We start from the raw sequence: 12,932 nt of genomic DNA, 5'->3' as shown, positions 1-12,932 counted from the left end.
GACCAGGAGTGCTGTCCAACCCCTGGAGATGAGGCATCTGGAGCCCTGCTGGCCTTCACCATGAAGCTGGTAGGGCTCAGGCACCGCCCCCCATGGCCACTGCAACCCTTGGATCTTCATCCCACATGTGCACACATTCTGTCACCCAGGACACCAACAGCCCAGTGAACAGGGCAGCCCTGTCCACACAGAAGGAAACCAAGGCTCCTCTGTGCCCTCAGCATCATCCCCCACTCAGCGCTGCTCTGAGCCTGGACTCAGCTCTGAGAATAGGGATGGAGGCCAGCACTTGGCCCCTCACACATGAAGGTCCAGAGGCTGTGCGTGTCAGACTTAGCCCTGGAATTCTCACTCCCCACCCTGAACAGGCACCTAATGTTGGCCAGGGACGCGTTCCGAGGACACCTCTGGGGCCTGCTTCTTCATGCGCCTTATGTTCTCTTCACTCCCAGAGAAATTCTTTGGTGGAAAAGGCAGGTGCCCTAAGAGCTGTAGGTCAGAATTTGTTTGCTACCACCTGGAGAGCATCTTCAAAAAGACTGTTCTGCTCAACATCATTTATGCTTAAAAAAAGAAAAGCATGACTTGGGGAGAAGACCTGCCCTGTGTAAGAGCTCGGAGATTTCTCTTTAAGTCTGTCAGGCACAGCAGTCAACATTACAAAAGGTTCATTTCCACACACTTGGTGAAAAAGGTGGACCCTGTATTGTTACATTATGACTGGCCTGCCCAACTTAATGCTGAGCATTTCCCAAAGCACAACTCTGATAGTCTCCTACGCAATAATATCAAGCTGTAAATTTAATGACGCTTGAGCTTGGAAGTAAATAAAAAACTCAAGCACATACTTTTAAAAAATTCTGGGGACTTCCCTAGCAATTCAGGGGTTAAGACTCTGCACTCCCAATGCAGAGGGGACAGGTTCAATCCCTGGTCAGGGAACTAAGATCCTGCATACTGCAAAGTGTAGCCAAAAAAAATTTTTGCTGCCCAAGTCTCCATTTTCATCATGAGGTAAAAATGGAGGAAAATGTCAATTACAATCCCACCTTTACTCTTACAAATTTGGCAACATATTAAAACCTGTTGCATTTCAATGTCAACCGTCTAGACTGGGACAGGCTGCATCAAGCTAAGTTAAGAATAAAACACTTGAGTAAAGCTCTAAAACCTAGGCCACAAAGGTGTTCCTCACAAACCACTGGCCGTCAGTGGTCCTAAAGGCAGAGGATGGCAAAGGTTCCCCACTCCAGGGGACCAAGAGCGGCCCGATATGCTGTCACAGGCATAAAATTTCTTTCAAGTTTTGTGTTCGGTCTTAAAAATCAACTTGCATTGTACTCCATGACATTTGCTTTAATATATAAAAACTGTTTGAAATCACTTAGCAGTCAGAGAGCCCTCCCTCACCCCACTCCACACCATGGCGGGCAGCGCCCCACCTGAGAGGTTCACGAGTTGGTGAGCCAAGCCCCAAGCTTCAGATGCACTTCATTAGGTCTGTTTGTGGCATTTCCATAAAAGAAGTAATTTTATTCACTCAGGTTGTAACTAAATGCTTTAGGAAACTATGATATCAATTTCAATGTACTGAAAAATAAATAGTGAACAGTATGTATTTCAGTTTTTAAATGAAGAAATTAATTTTATTTACTAACAGAAAAAAAGAAGCCCCTAACCTAAAGTATAGCCTGATCATTTACTTTTTATATGAAGAAACACAAATTGGATTTTTTTTAATATAAAAAGGACAAGATCCACAGAAAGATAAACTCCTCTACTTGTTGGCACTAGAGAAATTTCCCCAGTTACTGGTTGATTTTGGTAGATCTTCTTCACCAGTGCAAGCCTGACATCACAACTTGATGTATTTGGCTACTTCTCAGCAACCCAGAAGCAACCCCATCCCAGAGCAAAACTGCTCTCTGGATGTGACACTTTTTTTCCTCCAGAACATAAAGCCCTAAAAGCCACCATCTGGAACAACACAAATATGTCACAATCTGTGGTTTTCTGACTGTTCTACAGTGTAGAAAGTGCTGAGCAAGGGCACTGTGGTCCCTGCCACTGCCACCTCCATGGCCCCTGACCCGCACACTGTCTCTGCTGCCAGCTCCCTGAGAGGTGTCTGTGGCTTTAGTAGGTTTCAAGAGGCATTAATTTTAAAACAGGTTCTAAGAGATGTACATGTTTTAACATAGGCTCCAAAATGTGTGAAGATACACTTAGAATCACATCTCAGATATCATTAAAAAGAGTTCTGTTCCAAAAAGTGTTAAAAGAGGAAGCCAGGCTTCCATCACAGCTGTTCCTGGGGCCACGTTTTTTTTCCCATAGTTAAAAGTCTGAATCGGCAGCAAGAACAGCCACATATATATCTGTGTTCATGTGTGTACACAAAGAAGTACCTTTGGACTGACTTAAAAAAAAAACAAAAAAAACAAAGACATTTTGTTTCATTTCCCAACACACCTGCCTGCTACAGCCCTGCTAGAGTGTTCATTTCTCTGCAGATGGGGCAGGGAAGGCCTAGAAGTTTAGAACCAATCCAGGCAGGTCTCCTGAGCGCTGTCATCATAGAGGTTCAGGCAGCTTGGCTCATGTGCATGACAGCAAACATCACACTCTGATCTCAGTGTGAGTCGTTCCCTAAAGAATAAGAGAGCTGCGGGCTACCACTGTACTCCTCACGGCATTCTGGCTGTTCACATGATCTCAGGATGAAAAACCCCCTTCAACAATTTTTCCTTTTTGGTCTATATAGCACCATTGTCAGTGGGATGTTTTTTGTTGGTTGTTTTTAAATCTTAAGCAACGGGGTATAAGAATATAACCAAAGTGTCTGATTTGAGGTTTTACAGGCAGAAATCTTTTTTTTTCCCTCAGATTTTTTTTCCTTAAAACAAAGGGGAAAAAAGTATAAGGTTTCAAAGCTGAGTTACTCTGACCAGCCTTCAGTGAAGGGATAGCTAACCACCATTTCTTCTTTGTTCTTCTGTGTGTTATCTCATAGCAAACTTTCACTCTGGACACCCAGACCTGAGGTGTGCCTTTTTCATATTAGATATAAATTAATCAAAAGGTCTAAAGCTCTAAATTTCCAGAGTTATGAAAAATTCTTAACTTACTTCAAGATATCTTGCATAAGTATCTCATCCCTCAGCTCAAACAAACAAGAAGGTCAAAGGCAAGAAAGAATCACATAAATTGGAGCACCTCCTATAATCCATATATACATGCACTCGCTATACAGGTCCTATACAGTCAAAGAATCACGTCAGCTAATATAGCCTCTAGTGCGGGTTTTGTCGGACACAGCCCGCTGGGGTCCCCATCAGCATCATACGAAACAGCAGTACTTCTTCCACCAGGACTTGGATAAGGTCTTCATCTTGTCGGGAGTCCTGCTCTTGGACTTCTTTGGCTGCTGCTGGGAGTCCGAATACTGAATGCCGGCTACAATGGCTGCATCAAAGACCTCTTTGAGGTTCTTCTGAGTCAAGGCCGAGCACTCAATGTAAGAGGTGGCTTTGATCTCCTCGGCACACAACCTGGCCGCCTCCTCGGGTACCGGCTTCTCTTTGCATTTGTCCAGCTCGATGAGGACTTTGACGTCTTCTCTGAGGTCCGACTGTGTCCCCACGAGGATGATGGGGGCTTTGGGACAGTGGCACCGAATCTCTGGCACCCACTTCTCACTGACGTTCTGGAAGGAGGAGGGACCCACAACACTGAAGCACAGGAGGAAGATGTCGGCATTGGTGTAGCACAGAGGCCGGAGCTTGTCAAACTCATCCTACAAGGGAATCAAGCACCCAAATGTTATCTTTTACATCCGTTCTCATCAGCAGAGAGACCATTTGAACATTTTTCTGGAAAGGGTCTGGTAGGTAACAGAAAGCCCACAGATAGTGGAAGGAAGAACCAAAGCCCGATAAGGGCCACTGCTGCCAAGTGGGGCCTCACTCCCAGCTCTGCAAAACTTGCCCAAAAACCTTCCTCACTGCTCAGGACCTACTTGCAACTTACTGTAGAAAAAGTACTTATATTAGATGGATTTTCAAAATAAAATTTACTTTCTCTAGCCTTCAAGGTAGAGTAACTCAGACTTACTGCTTCAACTCTGGTACTTAGCCAGGCTTTTAAAATGTAGATGGTACCCACACTGATCCTCGGGGCTTCATCCAGACCCCAGGAAACCCCAGTCTGTGAACTCAGCAGCTCTGCCCATCCTCATGGCAGCTGTAAGCCTGGCTCACTTCAACCCATCTGTGCTATGCATATCCAGGGCACACTCAGGGCACACTTGGTGCAGAATCATGGGACTCAGACACAGGACTGGAATTGATGACCTAGGCCTGGACACTCTCACAGTGACCCAGAGAATGTGTGCCTCTCAATGTCACTTAAAACACAAGTGAATATGTTCTCACACTTGCTGAATACACCTTTTATCTCACTTTATCTTTTTCTCCCTCCTTCCTTTTCTCTTACTTTCCCTCCCCTTTTCTCTCCGCAAACCCCAGAGGCCTCCAGGAGTGATGCTTTGGGAAGATAAAAGGACCAGAGAAAAGGCATACCCATCCTACTTCCAAGGGATAAAGAACTGAATGGAATAAGTCAGAGTTGATTATATAAACCATCACCCTGCTGAGTGCCTCACTGTGTGCATTCACTAACAGAGATGCACACAGGACTCTGGACCCCAGACCTAGGGGATTTGGTTGGGAACAGATACACATGGCCTCAGTCCTTATAGGGAAATGCATGCGTGCATGCTACCTGGCTTCAGTTGTGTCCGAATCTGTGCAACCCTATGGACTGTAGCCCACCAGGCTCCTCTATCCATGAGGTTCTCCAGGCAAGAATACTGGAGTAGGTTGCCATGCCCTCCTCCAGGGGATCTTCCCAAGTCAGGGATTGAACCTACATCTCCTGTGGCTCATCATTGGCAGGCAGATTCTTTATCACTGAGCCACGTGGGAAGCCCTTATGATTATTTACAAACTATTATTTATGCACATGTTTTGTAGCACCTGTGGACTTTTTCTAGGGATGAAGAAAGCCTGGATCTTTTGAGTTTACGTGCCTCGTCTGAGGCCCTGTATTTCAGTTTATAGGGTGACAACCAAGTGACAATATTGAAGTTGACCAGCTAAATCCTCAGGAAGCAATATGGCATCTCACCATGTCACTGCCAATTCTCCACCTTCTATATGCAAAAGTTAAAAAGAAGAAGAAGAAGAATTGGATTTCTCAGTGCCAACTTTGTGCTGAAAGAAGAAACACAGAAACCCAACCAGGTGGCCAACAGCCCAGCCCCGAGGATCTTCTAATGAAACACTCCCTCTGTTCCCAGAGGCCTGCAAGAAAGCAGCACAGGACAGTCTCTGCCCTCACTGCTGGCAGGCATCATGCCTGGCCAGGCCCTGGATCTGGGGTTGTATTATCAATAAAAAGAAAAGCAAACACAGCCCTGAGCCTTGGGACATGGCTTCGACAACCTGGCTCCCAGACTTGTGGAGGTTCTGGCTGAGGGACTCAGGAAGCAAAGCAGAAACTAAACCCTGCTGGTCTCTACCTGACCAGAAACCTTAGCTATTTGCAGAAATAAATGCCACACACGTATGTGTGACAAGTCCAATTGGAATGGACCCTTAGAGAAACGAGTTCTGAGACCCAGAGATTTGCCTGGGGTTTAGGGTAGGGCTGGGTGGGGCTGACAGGTAGCTGGACAGCTGCACTGGTCTAGTAGCAACCGGTGTTTGTTTTTTTTTTAAGTATAAAGATTTTCCCAGGTGCCTCATGAGTCAGAAGCTGAAGAGTTTTTACCTGCTATTGGACAGCCTATTGCAGTCTGATCAATTTCCACTGGAGTGAAATTGATCACAGTGAAATTTCCATAATGAGTCCAGTGTTAAAAACTTTTAACATTTTATATGCACACCAGGCCCCCAACAAAAAGGCCCCAAGGCATAAGAAGCAATTTCTAGTTATTTTTCCAGCTCTCAACTGCTATGTGAAACTTATGTCTGATCCCCAGGCAACAGCTACCTGTGTCCACATTCTCCTGGTATTTGGGAAGGAGGCAGCTTGAGTCACTTTATCCCCAGTAAGCTACCATGACCACCACTTGGGGGGATGTGCCACCACAGGCAGAGGCAACGCTAAGGAAATATGGCAGGTGTCAAATCAAGTCCCTTAAAAAGGGAGGTTATCAGATCTGGGGTAAGGAGGATAGGAGAGGACTATCACCTTGCCTGGTTTTACTAACAATCAAAACAAATACTAATTGATAGCTGGAGAGCTGGGAAAAAACTGACTTTATCTCACCAGTTGTGTACTTTTTAAAATTTATTTTTATTTATTTGGCTACTCTGGGTTTTAGCTGTGGCATGCAGGATCTTTAGTTGCATGTGTGATCTAGTTCTCCGACCAGGGTTCAAACCCAGGCCCCCTGCATTGGGAGCACAGAGTCTTTTTTTTCCACAAACTTTAATTTTTTTTTTTATATTGGGGTATAGCTGATAAACAATGTTACGACAGTTTCAAGTGAACAGCGAAGGGACTCAGCCATACATATATGTGTATCAGCTCTCCCCCCAACCCCCCTCCCATCCAAGCTGATACATAACACTGAGCAAAGTTCCATGGGGAGCAGAGTCTTAAACCACTGGACCACCAGGAAAGCCCGAGCTGTGTATTTTTCATAGTTTTGAAGATGGTTTTTTGAAGATGTGGTTTTCCATAAATCTGTAGATGGTGGCCTCACACATTACACTCTTAGGCATACTAACCACTCCATCAGGTAAGAAACACAGTGAATCTCAACAAAAACACTGCTGAGAGGCAGGAAAATGAAGGAAAATTTCCAAATAAACCAAAGTGTACCAACTTGCACTGAAACCTTTTCATTTCCCAAATTATAAGCTTTTTCATGAAATCATTTCTAAAATGATTCTTGTGATTCCTTAACTTTGAAACAGATCCTATTAAGGAAAAATATCAAACTCTTCCTTGATAATTCAGGATCATTTCTACAAAGTGCTCCTGGTAAAAGTCCTAATCCTCTTCCAAACCTGCTCAGAGGTTTTCCTCCTGTTCTACCCATCCTGTCCTTCAAACCAATGTTGCCTTCCTCCTCCTGTAACCTTGTTGATTTCTTCACAAGTTCTGTTGGGTTGGCCAAGAAGTTCATTTGGGTTTTTCTATAAGTGCCTACTGGAAAATCCAAATTAACTTTTTGGCCAATCCAATACTAAGTGGTTTGTCTTTCCCCACGGACTATAGTCCGTCAAGGGGCAAGCCATGACTTAAGCTTGCATCCTGCGGGACTCAGCACTTATTTATTTATCAATCCAGTCTGTAAACACAAGCAAAGTCCACTATGGGCCAGGCACCGGCCAGGCATGAGGCAGGGAGCTCCAGCCCAGGAAGCTGCGTCTGCCATCAGAGCTGACAGGTGAGCTGGTGGTGGGGAGCTGCCTGCACTGGGCTGTCTGCTCCTCCCTAAAGGGCCCCAGATAGGCATGCCCTTTGGTTTCTTGAGTTTTCTTGCCTTCTTCTTATTCTCAGACTCTTCAACTACCACTTCTTGCTTCAGCAGGGAGGCCTCTGTTTTTTGAGGGGCTACCCAACTCTCATTGTAAAGACCAGAAAATGTGACCCAAAGTAAGAAAAACATTCTTGATTTACACAAAGCAATTAAGCTTTAATTATAAATAGCAGCAGGGCATCCAGAAAAATTATTAGAAGGATATATGTTCTTTGATTTTTTCTTCCATATGCAATAAAATTCAGATTGCGTGGTTTTTCATTTTTTTCCTGCTCCAGTAGAAGGGCAAGGAGACAGCAGAGGAAGCTGGGCTATGACATGCGCCCTGTGGCCACTGCCAAACCAATGTTCAACTGGGGATCGAGGCAGCCCAGTCTTGTGTCACCTTGAAGTTTGAAAAACAAAGCCCTGAACTTGCTGTCCCGCAGTGGGTAAGTGACTAAGAAGCCCTGGTTTGGAGGAGGCTCTTAGGGACACTGAAAAGTCAGACACTTCTTAAGTGTAGGTGGTCATATGACATCTTAGAAAGGAAGTGGACACTTTCATCTGTCGATAAATTACCCCAGGACTTTCTCAAACTCTAGCAAGCACTGGAGAAACTACGTGCTTATTAACTGTGGCTTTGGCAAGCTCTAAAGACAGACCCTAGGGGCTTCTGTGATGGCTCAGCGGGGAAGACTCCACCTGCAATGCAGGAGATGCAGGTTTGATCCCTGGGTCGGGAAGATCCTGTGGAGAAGGAAATGGCAATCCACTCCAGTATTCTTGCCTAGGAAATCCTATGGACAGAGGAGCCTGGTGGGCTACAGTCCAACAGGTTGCAAAAGAGTCGGACTAAATAACTTAGCGACTAAACAACAACATTAATGACTAAACAACAACAAAGACAGACCCTGGGCTCTCAGACGGCACAGTGAGAATTAGTGATGTAAGCACCATGCAGGGGGACTGGAGCCCCCCAGCTCTTGCGGACACCCCAGAGGGGACTTCATACTGAGTCCTCCCCATCCCTGGCTGTCTCATCCAAGTGCCTGGCCCTCAAGACAAAAATAAATGTTCACTATTCTGAAGGACCAAGTCCCAGTTCATTCATTCCTCCAGGTTAGGAAAGGAAATATTAGCACTTACTGACATGAACTCCATCTTTTTCTTGAGTCAATATCTTAAGAATTTGGTTTGTTGACCTTTAATAAAATGATTATAAGGCATTGCCAACTTACTCTGAGAAATGAGTACAAAGCATCATTGACAATTTTTAATAAAAACCAGAATGTAAATAAGATCAGAAACTCCCAGAAGATAAGAACCGCTCTTGACCCTGTTTCCCTTGTCCTGCCCACAATGACCAGTGCCAAACCCTGCTTTATTGGTGTGGAGCTCTCTCCCCGCCACCTCCACCCTCTGTAAGGTGGGGGTGGGGCTCTAGAATGGCCCAGTAAAGGAGAGGGGCAGTATTTGAAGGCCTTTAAAAGACCCTGTTCTTGCCCAGCACTGAGCAGTGATGTGATACTGACCTGTCCTGCAGTGTCACAGAGCTGGAGTTTCACGGGCCGCCCATCCACGGAAACCACAGCTTAAAAATAAGACCGAGAGGATTGTCAGTAGTGGGGAGGGTCTCTTTGAACCCTTTCCAGAAGAACAATAATTTTAGTTTGTATGATCACTCTCACTCCAAACCCTTCAGCTCCTATTCTGAGTCCCCAACAAATTCAAGACTTGCCTAAAACAAGGAGACTCCATGGAAGCATTTTTTTTTTTTTTTTAATGCAAACCTGCCAGGCCAGCAATTCGCTCCATGCCCAGAGAGAAGGCAGAGAGGCCCAGGGCCTTTGATGGCACCCTGGAAGGGTCTGAGTTTTCTCCCAACCCCAGACGATTTATTTTCCTATGGCATGTGTTTCAAAAATCACAAAAACAACACTGGGTGGGGTAGAGGGTAGGTGGGAACCAACCTCATGGTTTTAAACCACGGGAAAACCTCACAAATAAGTCTGTTTTCCCTTGGGAAATGTTTGGTAACTTCGGGGTCTGTCACAAAAGCGAAGCTTATTTTGAGAACATGTGTAAACACAGGCTGCCGGTATTGTCCTGTTTATAAAAGAGGGCACTGCTTATCTCTCCACGTCAGCTCAAAGAGAGGATTAAACGAGAAAAGGAAATCATGTCCACCTTTCCACTAGGAAGGGGTATCTGGGGAGGGGCCTGCATCAGAGTGCTGCTCAGAGTGCTCTATTTGATGAAGCACTCCGTTTTGTCTCAATACAACTTTCTAAATTGTTTATAAATGTTTGTACTACTCAGTTGAAGAAGGGGATTAAAACACACACACACACACTCAATATCGTTTAGGTGGGAAACCCACCAGCACAGCACTGCTTTATCTACGGTGCCTTCCAGGTAGATGAAAGCAAGTCCTTGCCGTCAAAACTTTCTGAAAGATCACGAAGTTCTTTTTTTTTTAAGAACAAGAGAAAGCATTTCACTCTAGCTTCCATGGATTTTAACTTTTTCATAAATTTCAAGAATACTTGAAAAATCAAGAGGAAAGATTACTTTATCTTGGTGGCTACAAACCAAATGACACAGCATCGCATACATAACAGTTTTCAGGAGCTTAAGAGATACTGAAAAGACACTAAGAATCAAAAACAGAGCCAACGGGGGCGGTGGGACTCAGAGGCAAGAAGTCATCTTTACTATCCTGGTTTAATCCAAAGCTCAGCCTTCCCCAGCGCCTCCAATGCCATTTTCACTAAGTCCACACTTGTCCCTGCTCTCCGCGGCTTTTGAAAGTGGAGACGCCCTCGGAAGAGGAGCCGCTGACTGGAAAAGACCGACCCTCGGGCCACAGGTAATGGCACCTGCGCGTCACCTTCCGATCGAAAGCCGGCAGCGGCGCCAGCAACGTCGGCCTGACGCAACTGCTTTACGCAGGAAACTGATCAGGCCACCTGGGCGCGACCTGTGCGACCCCGCCGTCCGTACCCGAACTGCGAGGCGCCCTCGGCTCCCCGCGCCCGGGTTAAGACCCCACTCCCGGCGGCCCTGTGTCCCCCGGGGTCTCCTCCGCCCCAGCCCCCACGGCCCCGCTCACCCGAGAAGTTGTCGAAGGCGGTGGGGATGTACTCGGTGGGGTAGCCGTTGGTGGTGTAGCTCACCACCAAGCTGGTCTTGCCCACGGCGCCGTCGCCGACCAGCACGCACTTGACGCCGTGCCCCTCGGGGCCGCCCGCGCGCCCCCGGCCCCCCGGCGCCCCGGGCCCACGGACCCCGCGCTCCCGGCGGGGCGGCACGGGCGGCGCCTCGCAGCGGCCCGGGAACGCGGGGTCCCCCTGCTGCGGGGGCATCGGCCCGCGCAAGCCGCGGGGGGAGCCGTCCCCGACTCGAGGGCCGCGGCTCCGGCCGCGCGGCGCAGACAAAGGCGGTCGGGTGGGTCCGGCTGGGCTCAGGCTCAGGCGACGCCGCCTGTGTTCTGCGGCCGAGGACTGCGGACCGAGCGGCGCGGGGCCCGGCGCTGTCTCCTCCTGCTTCCCGGCGGCCCGGCGCGCGGGGGGCGGGCGCGGGGAGAAGGCGGAGCGGCCGCTAGGTCCGGGCGTCGGGCCCACAGCGCCCCCGTCTGAGCGCCGTGTGGTGCGCTAGAGCCGGAGGGAGCCGCGCGCGCTGGGGCGGGACCGCGACTCGGTGCAGGGACCCCGACACCCACCGGGGAACCCCAGATGCCCAATCTGGGAAGTGCCGAGGAACCAGGCCACGGAGGGAGGCTTCCCGGCGCCGACACTGCCGCCACCGCAGAGGGGCTCGCGGTCCCGCCTCCTGCGCCCAAGTGCCCGACGACTGCCCTGCTCCTCCCGGCCCTGCGCCCCCTCCTCCCAGCGGTCCCTGCCTCGCAGGCCACAGCGTTCCACCCAAGGAGGCAGTGCAGGGCCTGGGCGACAGTCGTCGGAAGGAGGCAGAGTTAATAGGCAACTTTTATGTAGCCGAAGCCCATCGTGTGGTTTTGGTCCTTCTAACGTATTCTTCTATCAGTTGGGAGCAAAGGAACGCAGGTCCACTGTTAATGCTAGTGTGACTTTCTCTTGAGCATGCCCTGAACCAACAGATGTCTTTATAGCCCCAATTCTTTCATCTACGTAAATGTAATTTGGTGACATTGGTATTATTTAGGGGGAAAAAAAAATCCGTTTTTCTCTGACTCCCTTCTATATTTAGTCAACAATCCATCGGAAAGACAGGGAAACCTTTGTGGGCATAGTCTAGACGCAAAGTTTCCCAGAGATTTATGCTGTGGTGTGAGAAGAGGCTCATACTGTGAATAGGAATAGTGATACTGATAATAAAAGTCACAGCAACTAATAAACGCTGAACCTTTCTTATATATAGGGCACTGGTAAGCACTCTGCATGAGCTGCTGCTGCTGCTGCTAAATCGCTTCAGTCGTGTCTGACTCTGTGCGACCCCATAGACGGCAGCCCACTAGGCTCCCCCTTCCCTGCCTGGGATTCTCCAGGCAAGAACACTGGAGTGGGTTACCATTTCCTTCTCCAATGCATGAAAGTGAAAAGTGAAAGTGAAGTCGCTCAGTCGTGTCCGACTCTCAGTGACCCCATGGACTGCAGCCTACTAGGCTCCTCCGTCTGTGGGATTTTCCAGGCAAGAGTACTGGAGTGGGGTGCCATTGCCTTCTCCACTGCATGAGCTAGTTACTGTCATCTCATCATTACTTATACCCATTTTATGGGTGAAAGTGTTAGGCTCTCAGTCGTTCCCGACTCTATTTCCAACGCCATGGACCAAAGCCGACAAGGCTCCTCTTGTCCATGGGATTTCCGAGGCAAGAATACTGGAGTGGGTTGCCATTTCCTTCTCCAGGGGATCTTCCTGACCTAGGGATTGAACCCTGGTCTCCTGCATTACAGGCAGAGTCTTAACCTCTGAGCCATGGGGAAAGCCCATTTTATGGGTACAGGATGAGAAAATCTGAGGCACAGGGGTACTAGATAAAATGCTGAGGTCTCACAAGCTAGGGAGTGGCAGTGCCAGGATTCAAGCACTCTGGCTCCAGAGCCTGAGTTGTTTCTTACCCAGTGTCCTTAAAGCAAAATCAAGCCAGAGTAATAAATTGAGCCTTGGAAGTGTGGCTGTGGTGGGAATGCAGGGGTGGATTTGTCAAGAGGCTGAAGGCTTGAATTCAGGGCCCTCATTTGCAGAGAACCTCCCTGGGGGCCCTAGCAGTGTGAACACAATTCTGCAAAAATTGACAAAAGTTTATATGAAAAAAATTCATATATTTTAATCACTACCAACAAAGCCCAATGTTGTTTCAATTCTAACTTCTCATATTGAATGGCTTTGATGTGGCAGGGGACATTCTGAGCAT

The 12,932-nt window shown here is 47.9% G+C and overlaps 1 protein-coding gene across 1 annotated transcript; it reads right to left on the bottom strand.

The window, feature by feature from the left end:
- Positions 1–1,512: 1,512 nt before the first annotated feature.
- RHOU (ras homolog family member U) lies at positions 1,513–11,059 on the bottom strand. The gene is given in 3 exon segments (NM_001098147.1): positions 1,513–3,796; positions 9,070–9,128; positions 10,650–11,059. Coding segments are annotated over 3 exon segments (768 nt in total). The 5' UTR covers positions 10,903–11,059; the 3' UTR covers positions 1,513–3,340.
- Positions 11,060–12,932: the final 1,873 nt, after the last annotated feature.

This window comes from Bos taurus, chromosome 28 (assembly GCF_002263795.3).
Source record: "Bos taurus isolate L1 Dominette 01449 registration number 42190680 breed Hereford chromosome 28, ARS-UCD2.0, whole genome shotgun sequence".
In the NCBI taxonomy this organism is placed as follows: Eukaryota; Metazoa; Chordata; class Mammalia; order Artiodactyla; family Bovidae; genus Bos; species Bos taurus.
This window is presented reverse-complemented; position numbering and strand designations above follow the sequence as displayed.